The 26,979-nt window shown below is 35.8% G+C and overlaps 2 protein-coding genes across 2 annotated transcripts in view; both read left to right on the top strand.

The window, feature by feature from the left end:
• LOC134843584 (tripeptidyl-peptidase 2-like) lies at nucleotides 1–26,979 on the top strand. Its single transcript, XM_063859728.1, has 10 exons — nucleotides 1–292; nucleotides 485–659; nucleotides 1,371–1,826; nucleotides 4,322–4,556; nucleotides 7,154–7,258; nucleotides 7,429–8,791; nucleotides 11,230–11,638; nucleotides 13,414–13,962; nucleotides 15,582–15,904; nucleotides 26,437–26,979. Exons 1-10 carry the CDS (start codon nucleotides 113–115, stop codon nucleotides 26,770–26,772), a joined length of 4,131 nt encoding a protein of 1,376 aa, XP_063715798.1. The 5' UTR covers nucleotides 1–112; the 3' UTR covers nucleotides 26,773–26,979.
• The window catches only part of LOC134843588 (single-stranded DNA-binding protein 2-like), a 243,455-nt gene continuing 222,620 nt past the window's right edge, over nucleotides 6,145–26,979 (top strand). The window contains exon 1 of the mRNA XM_063859734.1: nucleotides 6,145–6,156. The gene's annotated coding sequence lies outside the window, so the exon portion shown is untranslated. The remainder of the gene's footprint in view (nucleotides 6,157–26,979) is intronic.

Below are 26,979 nucleotides of genomic sequence, written 5' to 3'. Positions count from 1 at the left end.
TTCAGAAATGTTTTGATTTCTACGTGTGTTTTACCTATCTTTCTTTCGATTTTAATCTGATACGCTGCGTGCTTTAAAAGGTTGCATCAAACATACAACTGAAGCAGTAATCATGTCGAGTGTAACTCACTCAGATCTGGCGTCTGAGTTTACATTCCCAGCGGCTGATCTGATCCCGAAGAGTGAGACTGAGGCAGCTGCATTTATCAGAGCCAATCCCGACTTCGACGGCAGTGGGGTTGTAGTGGCCATCATTGACACTGGTGTGGATCCCATGGCCAAGGGCCTTCAGGTAGGTTTTCAACTTGGCGTAAAGAAAGGCGTAATAGTGGTGTGCTTTTTTCAAATGTTTCAAAAATACCGCTGAGATTAATACAAATTTTGTTTGTTTTCGGTTTTAGCCACTAAGATCATGACGTACCTTATGCACGTTTTATGTAACTTATGCACGTTTTAATCTCTAAAAGTTGGTGTTTTTTGTTAGACAACAGCGGATGGGCGTCGAAAAATCCTGGACTGTGTAGATACAACTGGGAGTGGAGATGTGGATACCTCCACCAAAGTGAGTCCAGACTCGGAGGGCATGATCACTGGACTGACGGGGAGAAGACTCAAGATACCATCCGATTGGAATAATCCCTCCAATGTCTACGGAATAGGTGAATAAAGACTGGGCTATGGGAACAGGTGGGGTTACGAATAAGCGCATAGGTACTCTATTGTTATAATACTTTTGTCCCGGGTAATCCTCCTTCTCATTCATAACAATAATAACTCGAGATTACACTATCGATCAGCTTAGTGTATTATTACGAACCTTCTTTTTTCTAACCTAACGCGCTAATAAAAGTGTTCATTAAAAGTGTTCGCTTAATTGGAAATTTCACTGTACCATTGGAAATTGCGTAGCATCTGTTATCTGCTTTTTTGTGGCTAGTGTTTGGGGCCTGTTAAGCTTCCGTCGCTGAGTGGTTAGTGTGTGAGACTCTTAATCTCTAGGTCGCAGTTTCGAATCTCAGAGGTAGCTATTGCACTTCATAGAGCTGGCCTTTTGTCGCAAGTGTTTGCGAAGCGAATCTTCGCCTCTGTGTAATCTCTAGGTCGCTTGTTCGAATCTCGGGCGTAGCCGAATTTTGCTAATTCAAGGCGTGTTTCTACTTTTTCTTATTGCACTTTAGAGAGCTGCTTTTTATCGTGTTCTCGCTAGTGTTTGCGAAGCGAAGCTTCGCCTCTGTGTAAAAAATTCATAATAACATTGGTGGCATTCGGTTGTCCTGCTCGGCAGCTTAAAAAAGGATATTAATTACTAATGTTATCATGTAATTAGTTGACTTATGTAATGTCTGGCTTTAATTTTACCTTGAATGCAGGTGTGAAGAACATTCTAGACCTGTACTATCCTAGCACGAAGCGCCGTGTTCTGGAAAAACGAAAGAAAAGGTTGTGGGAGGGACAAAACGACACTGCTCTTGCAAGTATAAGAAAGCGTTTGTTAGAAATCGAGCATCTTGAAAAGAAATCAGAATCATCATCTACGACTGCAGACTCCAAAGATTCAGAAAGCTCAGAGGATAAATCGTCCGATGCATGTTTTACCAGTAAATTGGGCACGAAGAAAAAAGACCAAGAAAAGCTACGACTTGAAAAGGAAGATCTGAATAGTCAATTGAAGCTTCTAGAAGGTTTGGAGAAAAAGATACCAGACCAGGGAGCTGTTTTTGATGTAATCACTTGGAATGACGGCACTGGAACTCCTGGTGCATTCTGTGATGCCCTGGAAACGAAGAGATCTGGATGGTGTGTATGTGTAGACAACAGCTTCAGTGGTAAGATAGTCCGTAGTTAACAGCATAATGATACAAATAATTTTTTTTCAGGCTTACGGTTAAAAAATACTGTCAAAATTTTCGTATAAAGTACAGCTTAATTTCACGCCTGAGAGAACGTCATTAGATCATATGGTCCGTCTAATGACTTTCTCTCAGACTTGAAACAATGATGTAAAGAAGAACTTATAAGAAGAAGAATTGCAAACTTTTAAAGCTTTTCGTTTCAGTATTTAATTGACAAAATTGAAATTCTTTTTTCAAAAATATTTACTAAGCTTGCATTTCTCAACCTGATTGTGGGCTGTTCTGGAGATATGACCATGTAGTTTTGGAGATATGACCATTTAAATTTATGGTTGCCTTAAATGATGTTTTTTTTGTAATTATTTTAGGAAGCTCTTTTCACATTCAACAATCAACGTGAAGCATATAGGTGCGAGTCATGTGCTAGCTTGGATGAATTACTTGACCGCTATATGTTGAGTTCTTCTAACACGCGTCAGGGGCGAGCAATTTGGTCTGATTAATACGATTTGATGAGAGGCAATTTTCAAACAATTTTTTTTCTGTATTAGTGGGCAGTCGTGAAATTCAGGGCTTCGACATGATATACGAGAAATGTTGTTTTAGTCTGACTTTCGAAGTAAGGATTGAATAGTCGTGCTCGGTGTGGATTTTTGTTTGGACAAATTTTGGCTTTTTAGATATTTTTTTGCAACATTTTTTCATGCTATCTGAAAAGTATTGACGCCCTGAGCTGAAATTTAAAAAGATATTTCTCCTGTGATCATTTTTCTGGAGTTTATGACGGTTTGAAAATTGCCTATTTGGGACAATTAACGCGTGATATATAAATGGTTCCTTTTTGTTTTCAGGAAACTATTTTTTTGCACAACCGGAGCGTAGTGCGATGAAATAAGATTAAAGATCCCTTTTTTTCAATATTATTCGCAAAATTTAGTACTACTCTGGTAGTTTTTTTTTCAGCAGAATGCTTAATTGGCTATATAATAACATGTGCGTTGAATTTCGATTATTAACAGGTTACAGTTGTTGCTTTTTTAGTTTATCTAATGAACCAAGAAAACTATTTGTTTTGTATTACAGTACAATAATAAAAACTCCGTTTCAGAAGTTTTCCTATTCAGTTTATAGCAGGAGTTCTTGCAAGATATAATTTATACACAATTTAGCTTTATACTTACCAATTTAATACATGCTAAATTTGTGTTTTTGTGCACTTTGAAGCTCTTTTTGCTGCTTTCTCGCTAGTCTTTGATTTCGATAATCATCAGTGGCCTAATTGGTTGGGCAGTCAGTCACTGGAAAACTCGAATGTCCGAGGAATGAGGTTTAATTCCCGCAGAAAGCGTTTATGTTTCAAAAGTCATTAGTTAATGTCACTAGTTAAGATCTTTTTGTTTTCTGTTTCTCTCTGACTTTTTAGCTACTTTTTTATTGTGTTTACAATGTGCAGCGTGGCCTCTGTGCACCTATGAATACATTGACAGACGCTTATTACAGCTCTTTAATTTTTTTTGAAAGATGACTGTTTTCTTTGATCTTAAGGGGTAATCGGACCGTTCAGGGCTTTGCCCGGATACGAAGTCTTAATTTTATTATCGAACGTTTTGTAAAAAGCGCGGAATAAATACCCAACTTGAGACAATCCATATTTGAACAAGTAACCTAACCTTAAAATGTAACTAGAATTACGTTCAACGACATTTCTGGCGCTTAACTCAAAGTTGGACTAAAAAGCAAAATGTTCAAAGCAAAGTTTTTTATTGTCGTTCGACTCAATAGGACTGAAAGGGTTTTTATGATGAATCACTCGACCCATCTTGATGATTTTTTGTGGCACCTGATTTTTCGTGCAAAAGTACTAAGAAAATACTAAAACACCCCAAGGCAAATTTCCCCCCGCTTTCAGTGGTCGGAACGAAAAAAAATTGATCTCTGATCTGACACAAAATCTGTACATCAATAGCCAGTGTCATCCGCCTCCTCGAGGTGGGACATCTCCGTAGATGAAAACTCTCTCCGCGCGGAAGAAAAGCCAAGGTAGAAGGGTGAAATTAGGGACGGGGCTAATAATAAAAATACAGAACTGCCAGGGAAGACTCTTTGTTTTCATAAATTGGAACAATTATTTTTTTTAAAAATCTCAATGATCTATTGGGAAATACGGGGACCGGTCTATTAGCAGGCGCATTTAAAAGATTGCAGCTGATTTGCTAGCTGTTTCAAAATTTGTTAACTGAATTTCATTCACTCAGCGTACAATTTTTTGAATGTTTTCGCCCAGCAAATCAAAGTTAAAGAAAATCTAAGCCAACTTTTTTGCGAGTGAATGAGCGCATTTGTTAAGCCATTAGCGCATGCTAATCTGCGCATATGATTATTGCTACACTTCCGCGAATACAAAAATAATACGTTGAAACAGCAACAATATGAAGTTTGTTGCCTCCTAAATCAAGAAGTGTTTCAAGGTGACCTCGAGTCGTGCAAAGTGCTCCGCCCTTACAAAGAGGAGTATGACATAGGCAGAATATCTCAGGAATGCATGTGCAACTTCACAGTTAATGTCTATGGAGAGAAAGGAGATACGACAGTGATATGTGCCACTAGTAGTAGCCACGGGACACATGTAGCCGCCATCACAGCAGCATACAGACCTGATAATACGGACTTAAACGGAGTTGCACCTGGAGCTCAGATTGTCAGGTAGGGAACATCATCATGGTTTTTTTCTGTACAACTGTTTTTACTCAGTAGATGAGTTAGTTGTTACGCTTGCGGTTAGCAAGGGTATTGCAATCGGGTACTAGAATTTTTCCCGTAAATAACATTGATCACAGGACTCATCGACTCCTGGTTGTACGTTGGCTGAATTCACATTCTGAAGTGTCTCTTGTACACTTAGCCTGGTGGTAACGAATACGCCCGGGACGGCAAAGGTTGTGAGTTCGAATCTGACCAGTACCTTGTAGTTGCTTTCAGTGTTTTAGCATGTTGAAAATCTGGCCGAATATTGTTTATAATTTTAACAACTTGATTTGTTACAATTTCGTTTTTTTTCTTCATTGTTTGTCTTTTTTTTCGGCTTGATCGGTTCAGGCTTATTTTTTTTTACTTAGTGGCCCCTTATTGCGTCGTTTGATGACCGAAAAAAGTTTTTGTGTGCTTATATGGTTTGAGAGGAAGGGAGACAAGAATTTTTTATTTCTTATCTTTTTTATATTGTTTTTCGGTATGACTATTTTCTGCGCTCGCCAGTAAAACCCTTTTTTCTAGCGTACTTGCTAGAAGGTGCTCAAAACGCGATTTTCACCCCACACGAGACGCGGAAAATTGCTTTTTGCAGAATATCTCCATCAAATTGTGTTTACGGCAGATCTGATAAGAATAGGTCGACATTTTTGAAAAATTACCATTTTCCATTAATGTCAATCATCAGCTATTTCATCTATTTCACTCGTGGCTCAGATTGCCCTGAGAGCTTCACATTAAGTTCTCTCGGTGTAGACAAAATGATCGGATCATTTTTGCTTTTCAGATTAAAAATGTCATTCAATTTTTACCCTTGCGATAAGCAAAGTTATTGCAATCGGGTACTAGACTTTCCCCTGGTAATTAACATTGCTCACAGGTATCATCCATATCCTGGACTCATTCATGTAATGGGCATTTCTGTTTCAACATGTATATTTTGAGACTGTTATCATTTTCAATATACGGCTTAATCAAAATTTGCTTTTCATTTTGGTAGTATTTACCAACTCGATTTGTTAAAAATTCATTGAAGGTATCGGCTTATTTAATATTGACTTGGTGGCCTGTCATTGTCGTTCGATGACTGAAATTTTTTTGTGTGCGTGTGTTTAGGGGGACTTAAATGCTTTTTTTCAAATGTTTCTTACTCGGTATGAAGGGTTTCTGCTCAGGTTTTTTGGCTCAGTTACCGCTTGATTATTACACTTGCAAGCTTTAACCAGAAAAATGTGATAGTACAACTTTTATTTTTTTCCAACCTAAGTCGCAGATATTGGGACAACTTTTTGTGCCACCTTTACGAGTTTTTGATAGCATGTGCTTTGACATTCGATTTTTAATAAGTTAATACAGTTGATGCATTTTTAATTCATCAAATGAAACAAAAAAAGCTACTTGTTTCAAACAGCAGTACAAAAAAATCGATTTTTGGAAGTTTCCAACTCACTATATCACGCATTTTTTTGAAATGCATGATTTACACATAATTTGGCTTTATGCTTTCCAATTTATTACATGCAAAGTGAATATGGATGCCCTCAACTTATTAAATTCCAAATTATTGAGTGTCAAATAGTCTTTTTGTGTTTGGTGCCACTTTTGTCGGATCACATGGGCATTTTATTAGCATATGTAGCTGTTTTATTTGTTCTAAGTGTTAGTGAATTGTCAAGGGCTCGTGGCGCAGATATGAGAACAGGGTACTCTAAATCTCCTAGTCGTAGGATCGAATCGGTCACAGCAAAAGTTCGAATTTTCTAAGCTTTTTTATCTTTTCTTATTTCTCTTGTTAGAGTTGCTTTTTTGTCGTTTTCTCGCTAATGTTTAAATATGAATTCAATCAACCATCGTGCACATCTGACGTAGAGGTAGGTAACACAACTGCTTGAGACGACAAAGGCTTGTTGTTCGAATCCTAACGCGACATGTTTTTTGCAAACTAGAATTTTTGTGCCTTTTCGGACCATCGTCCGTATGTTTATTTTTGTCGGCTGCTCTTGTAGCCCGACTTTTTTGAAGGTTCACTTTTCTTCCTAAGTGCTGTAACACCCATGCTTGAAAAGGAAAAGACCGAGAGTTCGGCAGAAAGGACTTTTTGAAGATTCGACTTCTTTCTAGCATACCTTGTAAGTTTTCTCATGGTGCATGTAACTTCGTTTGGGATATTTTCTGCCTTTTTTGGAATTTATATCAAGAAAAACAATCCAGTTTTGTCAAATTGAGTTAGTTTTTATCGAAAAACCTCAATCGAAATTTAAAGTGCTTTAAGGCTATTTATTTTTTAAATAAAAATTCGAAAATTTTTTTTCAAAAAAACAAATCAATGTTTTTTTCTTTTTACTTGCGTTCATTTACTCTTCTCCAACTGTCTTTTTGCTATGTTTAAGATATAGTGATCAGGACAACTTTATGGTGAAAAATCGTTTTATGATTACTGATGATAGCATTGAATAAAATTCATTTCCGTTTACAATTGGAAGTCAGCTGCGGTTGACTATTTTCCGAATGGTAGGTGGTATATAATTTTATCTTTATAAATTATGTTCCAGTATCAAGATTGGAGACTCCAGACTGAGTGCCATGGAGACTGGTACTGCTCTTATGCGAGCCATGGAATACTGCAACAGAAACAAAATCGACATCGCAAACTACAGTTATGCTTGAAAACTAGAAAGTCAAAAAATTTTGTATTAAAAAAACAGACCCAAGTCATTTTAATCTCGTCCTTGTTCGAAAACAACCAATCAAACATGACGAGTAATGGGGTTATTTTAAGAAAAATAGTTTTTAAAAAAGTTTTCAAGTATAAATTATCTTGTCACAGCTTCGGCGAGCCAGCTGCTTTTCAAAACGCAGGGAGAATCATGGAGGCGATCGAGAGATCAATTCACAAATACAACCTGTGCTTCGTTACCAGTCACGGAAACGCAGGACCAGGTCTACGAACCGGCGGTGCTCCCGCTGCATCTTTGAATGGAGCTTTCACTGTCACAGCTTATCTCTCCCCGGCGATGCGGAAAGCACAGTATGCATTGGACAATCCGAATTGTGCCTCGCAACATTACTATTGGTCTTCCAGAGGTCCCTGTATGGACGGGGGTCTAGGAGTTACAGTTTGTGCGCCAGGAGGCGCAATCACGAGTGTAGCTCAGACGTTAATGAAGGGCGAAGAGCTTATGAATGGAACTAGTATGTCTTCGCCTAACGCTGCAGGGAATATCGCTCTTATTCTATCGGGACTGAAACAGATAGGTTTAGATTACACACCGTCTTCAATTGAAAGGACACTGAAGAATACTGCCTTGAAAATGCCAGATCATTGCAGTTTCTCATCTGGTGCTGGAGTTGTACAGAGTTTGAAAAGTTTTAATCACTTCAAGGAATTCGCGCCTAAAATGGACAATTTGAATCATATGTACTTGAAAACAACAACAGCTAAAGGCCAGAAGAACGGAATTTTACTACACAATAAATCGGATTTTGACAAGAGTGTGTCTAGACATTACGTCACAGTTGACGTCAAATTTTCACCGAGAGTTGACAGTGAAACCAAGTGCGATTTCTCAGTTGCATTAGCTCTTGCTGCTTCCGAATCGTGGGTTACAGTTCCGAGTTGTGTATATATGACTAACAATACGCGCGGGTTTTACGCTACTGTCGATACGTCCTACCTCAAACCAGGTGCTCATTACGCTGAAATCATGGCGTATGATGAGAAGAATTTCGACTATGGACCTTTGTTCCGGTTTCCTGTTACTGTCTTGAAACCTCTCAATGAGACGTCGAGTGATACTGAATTCTGTTTCGATTCTATCCAATTATCCTCGGGAAAGATAATTCGGAAGTTTTTGCGACCACCTCAAGGTGCAAGTTTTGTGACTATTAAATTCACGTCATTGTCTTCTGAAGCCGCGGCGAAGTTAAATCTGCATATGGTGCAAATCAAAGAGTGCTCTATGCACACAGAATGGTCGCATCATAAACAGTTTGTATTGGAGAGCGAATCAAGTACGTCCTACAGCTTTCACGTAGTACCGAATGTTCTTCTAGAGTTGTGTCTGGCTCAGTTGAACTCGTGGTCGGTGAACAGTTTTGTCAAGATGGTAGTTTCGTTCCAAGGAGTCATTCCCAGCTGCGACAACTTCACCACGGATCATTTTGCGCCGCCTCTTCGCATAGATCTTGAGGCTAGTTCAAATTACGTTTGAGAGAGCAAGTGACTTGAAATCTGTAACTAGACTGGGCAAAATTGAGTTTTGTTTATTAGGTAGTATTAAGTTGTGACGTTCAGCTGCCCTTTTTGTGTAGTGGTATGACACCCGCTGAAGGCTGCAAAGGTTCGGTGGTTTGATTCCGACCAGGACCTGTGCTTTTTAAAACTTGGGTTTTTCTGCCTTCAATGACAAGGTTTGGACTTCGTGTGTCAAAGCTTGCTGTAAAAGCTTTCTTTTTTTTGAAGTGTCAATGAACCTAGTCTAGACTATTATATAGGTCGTGATGACTTTGTTTTTTCAGGAAAAGTCTTAAAAATTTGTTCATGTTCAATATGATTTTTCGTTTTTGACTTTTGGTTTCTTTTTAAGCTCAGTTCATTTCCTTTGTTAAAAGGAAGGCAAACACCACTATCGAACAACAAAAGTCAAAAGTGTAAAGGTCACAAAAAGCGTGATCAGCTTCTAATTTCGAAAGTGGATTTCAGATTTCTCAGTTTTCAGATTTCACAAAGAGCTGTAAAGCGAAATATTTTTTACTTTGAAGTTGTAAAATTGATTTTGTCGTGTTTAAGAGTCGATGAACGTAGTTCAGGCTCTTACTTAGGTCTTGATATATATTTTTTTCGTTTTTGTTTCGGTAAAAGTCTGGAAATGCTCTATTAACTACAGAAAGTGCATGCAAACTCCACTATCGAACAACAAAAGTCAAAAGTGTAAAGGTCACAAAAAGCGTGATCAGCTTCTAATTTCGAAAGTGGATTTCAGATTACTCAGCTTTCAGATTTCACAAAGAGCTGTAAAGCGAAATATTTTTTACTTTGAAGTTGTAAAATTGATTTTGTCGTGTTTAAGAGTCGATGAACGTAGTTCAGGCTCTTACTTAGGTCTTGATATTTTTTTTTCGTTTTTGTTTCGGGAAAAGTCTTGAAATGCTCTAATAACTACAGAAAGTGCATGTGTAAATATTAATGCATCTATGAAATCTCTTAGATATATGTGCTCTTTTTGAGTGCAATTCAAGTGCGTTTGGTAAAGGGTGGGCAAATTTCGCTCTCGGATTGCGAAAGAGGAAATGGCGCGAGGAAATGATTGATTTATAGTTTCGAAAGTGGAATTTAATTTTTAGATTTTTCAACGGATTAAAAACATTTCCCAAAACTCCAGTTTTCTCAAATTGAGTCACTTTTATCAAAAAAGTGCCAATCATAAATTGCTTTTGTTTCTTTGCGTTCTTTGACTCTTTTCCATTTGACTATTGGCTATATTTTATGCTACTGCTTGTTAATGCAGTTTGTCCGCAGCGTGACTGAGTTAGCTTAAGATTTGAATTTTCTAATTATTTGGTTTTCAATTGCTCAAATTTCTTAAACTCCAATTTAGATGGCTTAAAAATACTTTTAAACTTGGTTTTACTATCAATTTTCCTTGGAATTGTATTTGGTGATATATTACAATAGGTGGCAGGATCAAATTAAATAGCTGCATCGCTTTTTGTTATACTTCGCACATTATTTAAAAATTATTTCAAAGCCAAAAAAGATGCGTAAAATGTGAAATTTTGAATAGCATTTCATTTGGCAGAGTAATGTCTTTAGAAAAACTATCTTAGTCTTAATACAAGTGATTCAAAATTAAATGACTATATTATGCATTATCGTTTTCAAATTTAAAAGATGCACTATACTCAAAATTACCACCTATTGTAAGATATCACCCTGTATTTGTGTTTTTGCTTAGAGAAAATCGGAGCCAATAGCACAAAATGTTTTTCATTTTTTGAAACCTTTTTGTTTGTCTCTGAGTTGTTCATCTTTCTTGAACAACAAAAACGTTGGGCCATTTTTTTGATAAATTATGTATCTATTAGTTTACATTCCGACTGCTCAGTTACCGATATATTTTTAGTGTATGGTAGTTGTCATTGCAGTTTCTAAGGTTGGATTCTAAGAGTTTTTGGGAAATTCGTTTCTTTTTGCGATACTAAGTAATTGAAACTAATGCGTATCATTTACCTTTGTTTCTCAAATGGCGCGAAGCCCCGCTTCGCCAGTGGCGACCCTGAAAAATTATGATGAAATTTTTTGATGAAAAACCCAGAAGAAATAAAATAGTCGGGTGCTGTGCAAGTAGCACACAAAGTTCTTATCACTGTTATATTAGCAAAAATAGATACATTAAAAAAAACTGTAGACTTTTGATGATATTGATAAAACCGCGACTAAAAGGGCTTTAATATGAAGTATCGCTCGACCCACATTACTTTTATCGGGCTCAACATAAAAAAAAGTTCTGCCTCTTGTTCAGTGGTCGAAATTACGTTTAAATCTTGAACTGGGGATTTAAATGCATATGGACATAGCTGATGTATTCATCGTTGACTTCAAAAGCTTCAATTAACTTCTGTGATTTAGAACCGCCTCAGTCGTTGCACAGTGGAACCCAACGCAGTTTTGAATCACCTCATTACCCCTTTACGGCCCACCGACTACAAAATTGTTCCTCTCGACTCAGAAAGAGACTGCAACTCCCTTGGACCCATGGTGGACGGGCGCTATCTATGTCAGCCAATCAGCGAAGAGACGAGTGAACAAGATGCATCATCATGTGATTTGAAAGAGTTGATGTATGCCCTGGAGTTGACCTATTTGTACAGCCACAGTGGGAAGGAGAAGGATGTGTACCCAGAATGTCCTCTGCTGGGTTCGATGTTATATGAGAGCCAGTATGATAGCCAGATGTGGATTATGTTTGACAGTAACAAACAAGTGATGGGATATGGCGACTTCAAAGCGGACAAATACTCATGTAGTCTCACGAAAGGTGGGCAAATGTAAATTTGGCCAGGCGTTTTCTGACATCTATTAAAGTATTCAAATCCAGAATATAGAAGCAGACTGATGATAGGCAATATGTTACCCGAGAACAATTTACCTCTTAGCTTTTTAATGTCTAAGAGTCGATGAACGCAGTTTAGACTCTTATATAGGTCAAGATGATTTTTTCAGGAAAAATTTTTACAATTTGTGCAGGCTCAAATTTAATTTTTCGCGGTTCGACTTTTGATTTCTTTTTAAGTTCAGGTCATTTCCTTTGTTAAAAGGAAGGCAAACTTCTCTATCGAACAGCAAAAGTGTAAAGGCCTCGTAAAAAGTGATAGACTTCTAGTTTCAAATTTACTAATTTAATTTCAGTTATCTCAGTAGAATTAAAACTTCACCTATTGATCCAGTTTTTACACTTGCGATCAGCTTGGTGTGTGATTACGAACCTTTTTTTCTATCCTAACTCGCAAATATAACTGGTCATTAAAAGTGTTCACTATGTCGAAATTTCAATGTAGCATTGGAAATTACATAGCTGTTCTCTGCTTAATTTGTGGCTAGTGTTTAGAACCTATTAAGCTTCTGTCGCTGAATGGTTAATGTGTCTCTTAATATGTAGGTCGCAGGTTGGAATCTCAGAGGTTGCCGAATTTTTTTAAGCAATTTGAGGTTTACTTCCTAATTTTTGCGAAGCAATGCTTCGCCTGTGTTGAATTTAATTTTAGTTATCCCAGCGGAATTAAAAGTTTGCCTATTGATCCAGTTTTCTCAAACTGGTTTCATCATCCCGATTTCAGTTGATTTCAATCAAAAAAAGTCTCACTCATAGACTAGACTGTTCTAGTAGTTCAAATAGCTTTAAGGTCATATATTTTTTTACTTTATATTTCGAAAACAGGATCTCGGAAAGTTAGTTTTTTTTGTTTACCTGCGTTCATTGACAATTCCTACTGTCTGTTTTTAACATGTGCGTGAATTGGAAGGGAGATGATTTGTTGCCAAGCTGTGCAATTTTTCTCAATATTTCCGTGCTCTCCTAAGTGACTCAAAGGAATAACTATAATAATTGTTTATTTTCATCAATTCGGTATGTTACAATCAAAGATCGATTTAATCATAATTTGATGAAGCACCAACTTGGGATATCATCAAGAGATCTTTCGATCTGTCGAGTGACGTCTCCTCTGGGCTATTATTCAACATAACAGTCCTGTTTCATTGTTAGATCTTATTTTAATTCCCAGAAAAAGAATGTATCTTTTTTGGAGAAATTGTGTGTAACTTCCATTATTCTTAGAAGTAATAGTAATCATCCCATTTAAATTTAGTGTCTTTTGGTTCCTTTGATAGTGTCTTGATTTTTTTGAAAAATAGGTGTCGCAAATGTTCGCCCAACTGCTTTTAGGAACCATGATTTATTGTTGGACTTACCGTGAAGTGTTTTAATTGACTAGCAGTTACGCCAAACAATTAAATGAGTGGTGAATTAATGTAGAATAGTCAACAAAAACAAGTAGGCATTCTTAAGATAGTCTGGAAATCGTGTCCCTTGTATGTTCAGAAATTAAGTTATCGCCTTATTAAGACTTCCAGTCAACACTGCTCTTGAAAGCACTTGTCCATAAATTGCTAATTTGTACCCAGAATTTGAATATGTTTTTTTTTGTATAGAGGATGGTAAAAATACGCTTCTATTCTTTATCTATCAGGGTTCTTCTTTTTGTCATTTTTTCTTTTGAAAATTTATTGGGCTAACAATACATTTTTCTGCAGGTGATTACACTATTAAAATGTGGATTAGACACCCGAAATACGAAGTGTTGGACAAACTTCAAGCTCTTCAATTCATAATTTCGCGAAAACAACCCAACATAAATCTCTCTTTTTATACTACACACGCATTAGTCTCAGAACGAACCTTCAAGTCCACCAGTTTAGCGAAAGGGGAAATGACGCATATGTTCGTCTCACCGATTGCCGAAGATAAACTGCCGAAACAGTACACTTCGGGTAGTTACCTCTCGGGTAAAATTTCATTCATAGGAAACGAGCCTGGAAAATCTTGTAGTTCCTATCCGTTAAAGTACCAACTGGGCCCGCTGTGTATTTCTCCAAAGAAAGATTCAGCGACTGCTGCAACCAGTAATGAGAAACCGGTCAAGGAAAAGAGTTATCCTGAGTTTATAAAAGAAGCAAAACTGTCGTACCTTCAGAAGACTGCGACGACAATAAATGCGGAAGATGCAGTTAAGATGTACGAAGAGCTGGTCTATGAGTTTGCGAATGATTTGAATGTGGATATAACTTTCACAACATATCTGGGTAAGTACAACCCGGTTGTTTTTTCAATGAAATATTTAATAATTTCGCTTTATCAAACGAGCATTCAAATCTCTACTATATTTAAATGCGTGTGACACGTATCTTGCCATCTTTTAGCTTTTTCGCAACGGTTAAGCGCACAACGTATCTATGCATGGTTAAGTAAGCTATAGGGTATATTTCAATGCTTAAGAAATTGTTTCGATTTTCCAGTTTATGAATGCTAGGCCAATTGGAAGGCCCGAATGTAAGGCTGTCGCTATGATGTCGGGTGGGATGCGGGAGGGCAGTGCACTATTAGGTAGCATAAAGGTGGGAATCATCCATCTATACATTATGTAACGTGCGTTTTTCAGCGTTTATTTCACCAAATCTGTTATGGTGGGGTGCTGTCAGGGTTTTCTCATGGATTGCGAAATTGGCCTCCAAATATGAATAGCCAAATCTTTTTTAGTTCTTGAGATTTTTTTTGAACGCAATTTCAAAAAGCTTAGGTTGAATAAAATCTAAACATTATGAATTAAAATTCCCAACCCTATGGCTGGGTGATGTCATGGTTCTCTAGGGTTAAAAATAATGCCTCCAATTATCACTGCTCACGGTTACATAGCAGTATTTAGACAACCGCGTATTCAGACTCGTCAGTATTTTGACAAATACTGTTTCAACCAATCAGAATCGAGACAAAGAAGAAAATAATAAATAATTATAGTTTATTTTGGATTATTTATGTCTTTTCTCGATTCTGATTGGTTCATACAGTATTTGTCTAAATACTGACAATTATGAATACGCGGTTGTCTAAACACAGGCTGCGCTCCACTGCTCACATACTTTAAGCTTCCAGGATGTGACTTTTTTATGCTTTTTCAAAAGCTTTCAAGAAACCCTGGGTATTATAAACTTCTAGTTATTATAAATTTTAATAAAATTCAAAATTTTTGAAACTCAGCCCTGTAGGAAAGTCCTAGACCTATAGTTGTGTGCTGTCAGGGTACTCGTAGGGTTTGCAAATCTTGCCTCCTAGAAGCCTTTAAGTTTTATTGATATGCCGTCGTTTTTTGTGATTTTCCAAAAAAATTGAAATTCTCATGTGCATGCTGGGTCAAGGTACTCTCTGGAGTTTTTCTGATGTTTGTGACAGTTATTAAAACAGTTATACATAACTTATCCGGTCGCATTAAGTAAGCATGTATCAGAAGTATTATTATCGGAACAACTGAAGGGTATTCGCGCATCTCCATTCAGATGGTGTAACTTCAAATCTCAAACTCATGCAATTGGCATAATTTTAAAAGATTCAACAGCAATATGAAACTTAAGTTGCACGCGATCCAGTCTCCGAAATGTTGCCGAAGATACATACTTTTGAATGCAAGTCACCTTCTGTTGAACTCGAAACTATAGAGCAGATAAATGCAAATTCAGATAAACAAAATGGACTCCTCTATTTGTAACATTCAGAAATTTAAAACAATTTTAGTAATAAAATTCGAAAAAAAAAGAGTTCCGAAAAGTTTACAAGATCTGTGTTTGTCGAAGCAGCTTTGCGCGCTACTATTTTTGAATTTCGGAAGATAGGAGAAAAAACCTTTTTGTTTTAAGGTGCTTTGGTTTAGGTTCTGGTCCAACCGAAAGGCAAGAAAAGCTTCGATATAAGCTGATATCAGTTTGTGACATGGCCCTTGCAAAGCTGGACTTAGACCATATTCTCGCTTACTTCGGATGTCAGAAGAATGCTAGAGAAGATCTAATAATTCGGAAGAAATCCAGCGCAGACTCAAGTAAGAGCAACAGCATGGAACAGGAAGTTAATGTGGATAATGAAGAAAGCAATGGAGCTGCGGGGTCCGAATTACTAGTCTCAGGGGGTGCTAAGGAGTTCGAGAAGGAAGCCACTGGCGACGCAAATGCGAAGGATATTGAAAAGCAAAAGAGTCAGGTATGCTGTTTTCTCAATTCTTACGACTTGAAGAGTTTTTAGCAGGAAATTTTGGTTCGTTTTTTGGAAAAGTCTGTTTGTTGATTCGATTTTTTGTGAATGAGTGAAAAGACGATATTAGCCTTTTTTGTGCGATAGGAAATTCAACCATCTTTACTTAACAGGAGCACAGTGTTATAGCAGTTTCTCAATTTTTCTGCATCCTTATGTAAAATCTGCATCCTTATGCAACATTTTGGAAAAAACAGGCCTAAAAGGTGTTATTTGGCTCTTTTTGGAACAGTTTGACCAAAAAATGCGTTTTTTCGGCGCGCTTCCCTTTCAAAGTTGTTATGAGAGTTTCGTTGACGCTAACATTCGATTTTTCGTCTTTTGACTTCTTTTTAAGTTCACTTCTTTTTCTTTGCTGAGAGGAAGATGAAATTTGAATCTGTCTTAAGAAAAACAAACTAAAATAGAAAATTTTTTATCTGAGCTGGTACTAACACCTGCGATAGCAAGTGTCTTGTAATCAGGAATCAGACTTTTCTTCTTTCACATCTATAAGAAATTGTGAAGTTGCTTTCTTTATTTTGTGAAGTGAACTTTAGCAACTTCGACCTTTTCACACTTGGCCTAGGGGTAATGTGATTGCTTTTGTACCATAAAGTCTAGGGTTTGAGTCCCGGCCTGGCCTTGTTTTTTTTCCAGCATGTTAAGGTTCGGGAAAAGTTTTTGCGCTGTCGGCAATTTTCATCGTAGATGCAAGTGTTTTTCTTATTTACTCCTGTAATTTTTAAAGTTAATACCCATTCGCTGTCAAAGCTTTAGTCGGACTGAAGGTTTTCGTCCTTTTTATCGGCTTAGTTACCTTATTTTGTGTCGCTTCAAAGGCATAAAAGGTTGATGTGAATTTTTTTGAAAAATTTAGGCAATTTCTGTTGCTAGATATCAAAATTTTGAACCTATTTTTGAATTTTTTTCTATGACAGCAATTTCTTGTGGATTTTTTTGTTTTCGACTCAATGGGCGTCCACCCACTTATTTTCGGCGTAGGGGCTGCTCGGTAAAAGTTGGCGGTTGTGTGTTTTTTTACTTTTTGTGAAATTATTTTCTTTTTTGCGAAAGTTTTTTAAAGTTACTTTCTTCTTATTTTCTATTTGCTAGCTTGCGAAGTTGCGCTTGCGGTATATCGCAGTTGATGCGAAGCTCCGATTTTCATTCTAGTTAATACGTTGCATTTTTTACATTTGCGAGAGCAATGGTCTTGTAATCGCGAACTAGACTTTTTTCCCCGTAAACAACTTATCTTACTCGTCTGTAAGAAATTGTGAAATTGCTTTATTAGTGATCCCTAGCAACTCTGAGACCTTTTCGTAATTGGCCTAGAGGTAACGTGAATGCCTTTACACCATAAAGTCTGGGGTTCCAGTCCCTGCCCGACCTTTTTATGAATAAAATTGAAAGTTTTTCCCTAGAGAATTGAATGGTCGGCTTTGAGTTTGTTTTGTTGTTTTTTCGGCAAAAATGATCCTTTTTTTAAAAAATTCAGGTAGTTTTTGCAAGTGTTCAAAAATTTTAACTGTTAAATGAACCTTAAACAATTTTCAGGTTCGTTCCTATTTGGTCTAGAGATAACGCCATTGTCTTTGCACCCTGAGGTCAGGGGTTCGAGTCCCGGTCGGTCCTCGGTATGTATGCAATTGAATTTTTTTTCGTAAAAATTGAATAGTCGGACTTTAGTTTTACTGCTCAAGTTTTGTCAGCTTAGTTGCCACATTTGGGTTTTTCTTGTGCTGTTAGCAACTTTCATTGTAGTTGCAAGTGCAAGTGTTGTTCATTGTACTTTTTTTTAATTTCAAAGATGTTTTTATAATTTTTTTTCGGCTCAACGCAAAGAATGTCGGCGTTGTTCCCCATTCGTTAGTTAAGTTCCGTTGCTAATTTAATTCTCAATGGTCTGGCGTGTTTGTCTAGAATGAACTTCTATCGAGACATGCGAAAAGTAAGTTTTTGGTAGACCTATTTTTTCAACTTTTTTTGATTTCTTTTTTTTTAATGTTTGTGTTGTGTCGCAAGTGATGCAAACCTACGCTTTGTTTCTGTATGAAATATTTTGATCCAAAGTATTTCACACTGTCTATCTCTCTCTCTCTCTCTCTCTCGGAAGAAAGGCCAAATGTATAACGGTGGAAGTAGGGCCAGGGCTAATAAAGAAGAATTGACAAAAGAAAGGCGGCAAAGATTACTCACGCTAAAATTTGTTCTCAGTCTTTTTAGTCTTTTTTTTGTTTTTTTTTTCCAGTAGTTTTAAATCAGCTATGTTTCAAAGCTTTCTAGATCAAGTACTTTTATTTTTTTCTGCATGTTAAAACTTGAAAAAAGAACCAGTTTGAGAAATTTCGAGGATCTCTTATCTAATAGTACTCTTTTCTTATATTCCCACAAAGCGAACCTTTTAAGAGCTATGAAGGTAATGAATATTATTAGGTAGATCTTGGTGATTTATTAAGAGTAATGAGCGTAGTGAAGACTCTAATATAGGTCTTGTTGATTTTTTCTTTTTCAGGAAAAAGTCTTAAAATATTGATGCACTTAGCTATAATGTACTTTTTGAGTTCAATTGAATTCATCTGCTGAAAGTGACGTAAATAGCACTCTCCAAATACAAACGTAGAAATGGCGCGAATAAAGAGAACGATTTCTAGTTTTGAAAGTGGAGTTTAATTTTAAGATTTGCAGCGGAATAAAAACTTTACCGTTTGATCCAGTTTTCTCTAGTTGATTTCATTTTATCAAAAAAGCGTTCATTACTCTTTTCCAATCTTCGATTGGCTGTTTTTTTCTTTCAGGAAATGAATTCAAAATTGTTCACGCTCAATTTTATTTAAGTTTGACTTAAAGTTGCGCCAAAACTAATTATTCGATCATTACGAGGTCAAACTGTACACTGGATAGGCGCACAGTTTTGTGTCTGTTGGTCAGTGGAATCCAGAGACAAATCTTTAATCATGTTCCAAAATGTAAGTGAGTTTCACCAACAATTTTTTGTCAATTCTGCGTTAAAATCCTCTAACGTACATTTTGGAATTGCAGATTTTGCAACTGCAACTGTAGATTTTGTAACTGTTGATTTTGCAACTGTAAGCGGATTCTGAAAAATTTAAGTTGTTAATCAGCAAAATTTATAAGTGGAATCCGCAAAACTAAGCGGGTTCCGCAATTAGTGAGCGGAATCTGCAATTTTGGTTGTTATATTGAACTAAACCAGTTCTTGCGTTTTTTTATTTAGATATTTCGTGGAATTATGACGAAATTGCTGAGCTTTAAACCATTGTCAGTGGAATCCACGAACAAGTCGTAAATCCTTGTTTAACTAAAGTCGTGGATGAACTCCTTTAGTATTTGGGATAAATACCCCAGCAAGCTTTTTTGAGGAAAATTTTTTTGGAAACCCATCGTAGTTACGCTTGCGATTAGCAAACGTTATCAAATCGGAATATAGACATTCTTTTTTTTTGATATAGACTGTCTTTTTTTCAGCTTAACAACTAGTTCAACAAAATCAGTTGAATCACTTATGATGCTGACGTGATCATTTTCTCAAAAAAAATCAAACTATAGTATGTATAAATTAGAGTTTTCATATTATTTTTCTTCTGATGATTTTCCGACTTAATGGTTGTGGACTAAAGCTCTGTGGGTTCATTTTCTAAATTATGTAGTTTACTTTCGATGAGCTACTGATTTTTTTCATCATGAATATTATATGGGCGTCACATGGATTTTTTTCAATATTTTTTTTTTGATGAAAGTTTTTGGCTGAGTTTCAGCTTATTGGATGTTGGCTTCAATTCTGTCGGCTCAATTACCGAATTTTTTGTCCTTAAACTGTTGCAACTTTGAGATCAATATAACTAAGGCACCAATTTTTGATTGCCAAAAATTAACCCCACTTCAACCCCAAAGTCTTCAGTTGTAGCATCGTTCGAAGTTCTGTTTGCACCATTTAGCGTCATGGTGCACTCAGTCTATAATTGCTGTATTGCAAGTGGTGCGAAGCTCAGCTTCGCCTCTGTGAAATGAATAAACAAAATCGTTTTTTTTTTGGATAAGCGAATTTTAGTTTTGACTTGATAATATGTATGTGATCAAAACTTTAAGTTATGATCTAATTTTTCTGGTTTTCTCTAAAATCTTACCTAACTAAGTTGCATTATCAGCACAAAGATTATCAATTGAAAATGTCTTGGAACTAATTTCTACACTCTTATCTCTTAATTCTAATTGAATTTTGGATTAAAGTCGGAAATTAATTTGAATCTTGCATGAAATTAACTTGAAATTATTAGGAGGATAGCCGAATTGAAAGGAAATTTATTGAAGATTAATCCATGATTTAGCTTATTTCAGTTGGTTTTCATTGTTTCATTAATTGCGATTTTGCGCAAGGATTTAAGCTGGAAAAAACTGTTGTCAGTAAATGAGGTTGAATTGTTGGCAGTAATTGAGATTAAACTGTTGGCAGTAAATGAGGTTGAAATGTTAGAAAATATCGCTATTGACCAACAGAAAACCACAAATTTAATTTTAAATGGTTATATAACTATCTTTGTTATTGGGTTCCATCAAAAACTGCAGATTCCGCTTGCAATTGCGGATTCCGCTTACATTTGCGAAATAATGACAGTGAACAATGCACATTTGATGTTTTGTGTGTGGATTCCACAAACTGTTCCGAAATCCGCAAATTTAGATGCTGATTCCGCATAATCCGCTATTTTTGGAGCGATTTTGAGCTTTACAGTTTTTTAATTTTTTGTTCGTGGTATCCAAAACAATATATAAGAATCAAAGAAAAGTAGAAAGGTCGGGGAATCCGCGACCAAACTGTTTCCGTCCTGTTGCGGAATCCATTGACAAGTCACAAAATGCACAGTTCGGCCTCGTAATGATTGCTAACAACAATATATCAACGTAAGTCTTCTTTAGCTGAACAAAAATTAAAGATATAGATAATATCCTAACAAGGGCATAAAATAAAAGAAATTAACAGGGGCATTTAAAATATGTTTTGATTTAAATTAGGTTTCTTATAATAAAATTGACATTTTTTGGCCATCAAACAAAAGTAAATTTGATTCTACAAAACAGACGATTATACACTTCTTGATTTTTGCTGAGCTATACAAGAGGCTCATTTTGATATATTTTTGTCAGCTGTTGAACCAATAGTTTTGGCGTAATTTTTGATTGACCAAAAAAGCTGAAATTGGTCGTTTTTTTTTTAGATTAAATCTTGAACCCGAATTTTGCACCATATTAGTTTTGAAATTCTTAGCAAGTTTTGCCTTTTCGTTCCTAAGCTAGTTTTATTCGTTTCCTCCTGCTATTTCAAATTAGCACTACTGGCGGCGCATTCAACGTTTTGGTATTTTTGGCCGCGTGGTAGAAAACACCCGATTAAATTAATTAACAGTTTTTCCCATTTTTTATGACGAAAATGAGATTGCTGTACGCTGATGTATTTGATTTGAAATAGAAAAAATGATTTATGAATTGATCTTTTCGTAGTACGCGACAACTCGCAACGAAATACAATTCGAATAATTTAAACGGAGCGATGCATAGCTATTTGCCAGTGCCACTTTTTGAAGTAATTATTGAAAGTACGTTGATATATTTTATTCTTTAAAGTTTTCTCAGAAATAGAAAAAATTATTTATAAATTGATCTTTCCGTAATACGCGGCAACTCGCAACGAAATACAACTCGAATAATTTAAACGGAGCGAGGGATAGCTATTTCCCAGTGCCACATTTTGAAGTTATTATCGAAAGTACGCTGATGTATTTTCTATTAGAAATTTTTATTAGAAATAGAAAAAATTATTTATGAATTGATTTTTTTGTAACACGCGACAACTTGCAGGGAAATAAATGTCAAATATTTTAAACGGAGCGAGGGATAGCTATTTACCAATGCCATGTTTTGAATTTATCACTACTGATCTTTCTTGTTTATTCGCGCTATTTCGGGTCTTTTCTGATATACGGACCCAAAATTCATCTTTAGGTTTTTACACAGGCCAAGTGTAGTGTATTATTACAAAGAAGTTTTTTTTTCTAACCTAAGTCGCAAATAAAAGTGCTCATTTGGTGCCCTTTTGGTATGTTTCAATTTAATCATACTTTAGCTAATTTAATTATAAACAATTTAATGGCAAATATTGCTGCTTTTTTGGCTAGTGAAAGCTTCTATCTGAAATTAACATCTATCATGAAAATGTATTGGATTCGTTGTTTTTTTTTTGCGACACTTAGAAAATATTTTGCTTTTTTCGCAAAAATTTCAGTTTTTCTCTTGAACTACTGTGCCGATTTTCAAAAAAGTAATACTTATGAAAAAACCTGCTGCTCTCCTCTGCTTGCATATTTTGCAAGTCTTTTTTCTTTACCTTACGTTCTACGGCTTTCGAACATTTCGGCAGAGGAATTTTGGCGATTTGATTTTGATATTTGTTTTCTTTTTTCAAATATTAAATGCACAAATCTGTGAGATGAAGGTTTCAATTAAAATGACAAATTATGGGCATCTCTTGCTCTCAAGCGGCTGTTCTCTAAGTTTGGTAGAAAAAAAGTTATAGCCTCAATTAAGACAATTTTTTGGCGTTTTGGCTAGTTTTTAAAACCTTTTTTCCAAAAACTACCTGGCCAACTCGGAGATCAAAAGTTCAACTGAAAAAAAAATAAGTTATGCAATTCTTACCTGTGCAAGTGACTTTGCCCTGTTTTGAAATTTAACCATTTTTTGAAAAGTTATTCTTTTAAAAAAAAAACTATCATGCTAATTTTGAGATTGGGTGTTCATTAAAACTGACATGGTGCTTAGATTTTCCCTGAGTAATTTTTTTACCCTGTTTTTGTTAGAAAAGCAGATTTGGACTTCTGAAATTTCCTTTCAAGTTTTTACCTTTTTTATAGAAATTTCGTCACCATTACCAAAAATTACTAGCTGAATCTGAATTTAAGGGTTCAATCCTAAAACATGGATGCGGAAATCTTCTATCTAAAAATTAGGGTGTGGACAGCTGAGGCTATTCTAATGTTTTAGTAGAGAAAAAGTGGATTTAGGAAAAGTCAAACATTTGAATTTTGATAGATTTTTGTGATCTTGTTTTTTTTTGAAAACTACCCAGCCAAATCTGAGGTGAAGACTCCAATTGAAAAAGAAAGTAATAGTCGGTGCCTTTATATAAGCGGTTAATCCCCTTCTTTGGCAGAGAAACACAAGGCTTTAGCGTAAAACCCATTTTTTTTAAATTAACATTGAAAAAATTACACATTTCCGTGTCAGAACGAACATGTAGATCCAGCATTAAGTGGGCTACTAGTTTACTTTCAAGCTACAGTGGCGCAGATGCGAGGACATAAGACTCCTAATCAACAGTTCGGTTATTCCAATCCGGATTATTTAAATAGTTTTTTGATCGAATTTTTGCTGCTTAACATTGGCAGTTTGATAGAACTTCTAGCTGCTTTATTGCTACCTAGTGTTAGTAAAATTACAAGCGGTAGTAGAGCAGTTGTGAGAACATGATTTTCTCAATCTTAACGAACTTTTTTTTCGAGGTGAATTTTTAATTTTTTCCTTATTTTAACTTGTTTTGAGCTCTTTTTTGCGTTTTCCTCGCTTGTGTTTGCGAAGCGCAACTTCGTCTTTGTGTTGAAAAGGGTAAAATTAACAAAAGATTGGATGACATTATTGGATGAAATTAACAAAAGCGAAGGAAAGCTGAAGTTTAATTCCAAATATGTTCTCATTCAAAGTTTTGATAAGTTTGGGCCGCGTAACAGAAAAGACCAGCTATTTCAACTGTCTGTTGCCGTTGGCTATGTTTTAATTTGTAATATATGTAATCTGGGCGTTGAGGTGCATTTCTGCCACTGAAAATTAGTTGCTTTGTCTTACAGATGATTGATCTTCTGCAAAAGAAGTGTACCGCCTCGTTGGACATGTCCCCTGTCCCTGAAGAAAAAGTGGAACAAAGCTGGAAAACACTTAAGAATTAACAGTTTTTCCCAATTTTTTATGACGAAAATGAGATAGCTGTACGTTGATGTATTTGATTTGAAATAGAAAAAATGATTTATGAATTGATCTTTTCGTAGTACGCGACAACTCGCAACGTAATACAATTCGAATAATTTAAACGGAGCGATGCATAGCTATTTGCCAGTGCCACTTTTTGAAGTAATTATTGAAAGTACGCTGAAATATTTTATTCTTGAAAGTTTTATGAGAAATAGAAAAAATTATTTATAAATTGATCTTTCCGTAATACGCGGCAACTCGCAACGAAATACAACTCGAATAATTTAAACGGAGCGAGGGATAGCTTCTTCCCAGTGCCACATTTTGAAGTTATTATCGAAAGTACGCTGATGTATTTTATATTAGAAATTTTTCATCAGAAATAGAAAAAATTATTTATGAATTGATTTTTTTTGTAACACGCGACAACTTGCAGGGAAATAAATGTCAAATAATTTAAACCGAGCGAGGGAAGGCTATTTACCAATGCCATGTTTTGAATTTATCACCACTGATCTTTCTTGTTTATTCGCGCTATTTCGGGTCTTTTCTGATATACGGACCCAAAATTCATCTTTAGGTTTTTACACAGGCCAAGTGTAGTGTATTATTACAAAGAAGTTTTTTTTTCTAACCTAAGTCGCAAATAAAAGTGCTCATTTGGTGCCCTTTTGGTATGTTTCAATTTAATCATACTTTAGCTAATTTAATTATAAACAATTTAATGGCATATATTGCTGCTTTTTTGGCTAGTGAAAGCTTCTATCTGAAATTAACATCTATCATGAAAATGTATTGGATTCGTTGTTTTTTTTTTGCGACACTTAGAAAATATTTTGCTTTTTTCGCAAAAATTTCAGTTTTTCTCTTGAACTACTGCCGATTTTCAAAAAAGTAATACGTATGAAAAAACCTGCTGCTCTCCTCTGCTTGCATATTTTGCAAGTCTTTTTTCTTTACCTTACGTTCTACGGCTTTCGAACATTTCGGCGATTTTATTTTGATATTTGTTTTCTTTTTTCAATTATTAAATGCACAAATCTGTGAGATGAAGGTTTCAATCAAAATGACAAATTATGGGCATCTCTTCCTCTCAAGCGGCTGTTCTCTAAATTTGGTAGAAAAAAGTTATAGCCTCAATTAAGACAATTTTTTGGCATTTTGGCTAGTTTTTAAAACCTTTTTTTTAAAAACTACCTGGCCAAGTCGGAGATCAAAAGTTCAACCGAAAGAAAAAAATAAGTTATGCAATTCTTACCTGTGCAAGTGACTGTGCCCTGTTTTGAAATTTAACCATTTTTTGAAAAGTTATTCTTTTTTAAAAAAAAACTATCATGCTAATTTTGAGATTGGGTGTTCATTAAAACTGACATGGTGCTTAGATTTTCCCTGCGTAATTTTTTTACCCTGTTTTTGTTAGAAAAGCTGATATGGTCTTCTGAAGTTTCCTTTCAAGTTTTTACCTTTTTTATAGAAATTTCGTCACCATTACCAAAAATTACTAGCTGAATCTGAATTTAAGGGTTCAATCCTAAAACATGGATGCGGAAATCTTCTATCTAAAAATTAGGGTGTGGACAGCTGAGGCTATTCTCATGTTTTAGTAGAGAAAAAGTGGATTTAGGAAAAGTCAAACATTTGAATTTTGATAGATTTTTTTGATCTTGTTTTTTTTAAACTACCCAGCCAAATCTGAGGTGAAGACTCCAATTGAAAGAGACAGTAGTAGTCGTTGCCTTTATATAAGCTGTTAATCCCCTTCTTCGGCAGAGAAACACAAGGCTTTAGCGTAAAACCCATTTTTTTAAATTAACATTGAAAAAATTACACATTTCCGTGTCAGAACGAACATGTAGATCCAGCATTAAGTGGGCTACTAGTTTACTTTCAAGCTACAATGGTGCAGATGCGAGGACATAAGACTCCTAATCAACAGTTCGGTTATTCAAATCCGGATTATTTAAATAGTTTTTTGATCGAATTTTTGCTGCTTAACATTGGCAGTTTGATAGAACTTCTAGCTGCTTTATTGCTACCTAGTGTTAGTAAAATTACAAGCGGTAGTAGAGCAGTTGTGAGAACATGATTTTCTCAATCTTAACGAACTTTTTTTTCGAGGTGAATTTTTAATTTTTTCCTTATTTTAACTTGTTTTGAGCTCTTTTTTGCGTTTTCCTCGCTTGTGTTTGCGAAGCGCAACTTCGTCTTTGTGTTGAAAAGGGTAAAATTAACAAAAGATTGGATGACATTATTGGATGAAATTAACAAAAGCGAAGGAAAGCTGAAGCTTAATTCCAAATATGTTCTCATTCAAAGTTTTGATAATTTTGGGCCGCGTAACAGAAAGACCAGCTATTTCAACTGTCTGTTGCCGTTGGCTATGTTTTAATTTGTTATATATTTAATCTGGGCGTTGAGGTGCATTTCTGCCACTGAAAATTAGTTGCTTTGTCTTACAGATGATTGATCTTCTGCAAAAGAAGTGTACCGCCTTGTTGGACATGTCCCCTGTCCCTGAAGAAAAAGTGGAACAAAGCTGGAAAACACTGAAGAAGCTGACAGATCCCATGACTGACACGAAAACTTCCCAACTAGCTCTCAAATACTGCAGGCACAGGAAGCTATATGGATTGGTGGCTTCAAAGCTGATGCAGGAATACGAAAACACAAACACAAAAGCTGCTCTGAACAATCTGAAAGCAGCTTTCAAACAGCTCAACTGGACTCATGTAGTGGACAGGGTTGATAATTCAACCCTTTTGGTCAGATTCCCGCCAAGTTATCCTCCATTCTAGTCAGATCGCAGATCTTCAGTTATTCCAAACGCATTTTTATTTGTTAATGTTCGATTTTCAATAATATTTTAACCGTTTATTGTTTAACAAGATTTGTAAATAGTTTTTAATTGAATGAAATTTGGTTGCAGAACTCTAATTGGAATTTCGTTTTTGACCGCACAACTAGATGGAGTGCGGCCAGTATTTAGACAGCCGCGTATTCAT

This window comes from Symsagittifera roscoffensis, chromosome 4 (assembly GCF_963678635.1).
Source record: "Symsagittifera roscoffensis chromosome 4, txSymRosc1.1, whole genome shotgun sequence".
NCBI classification, from domain to species: Eukaryota; Metazoa; Xenacoelomorpha; order Acoela; family Convolutidae; genus Symsagittifera; species Symsagittifera roscoffensis.
The sequence above is the reverse complement of the archived record's forward strand: the minus strand, read 5'-3'. Positions and strand labels throughout refer to the sequence as shown.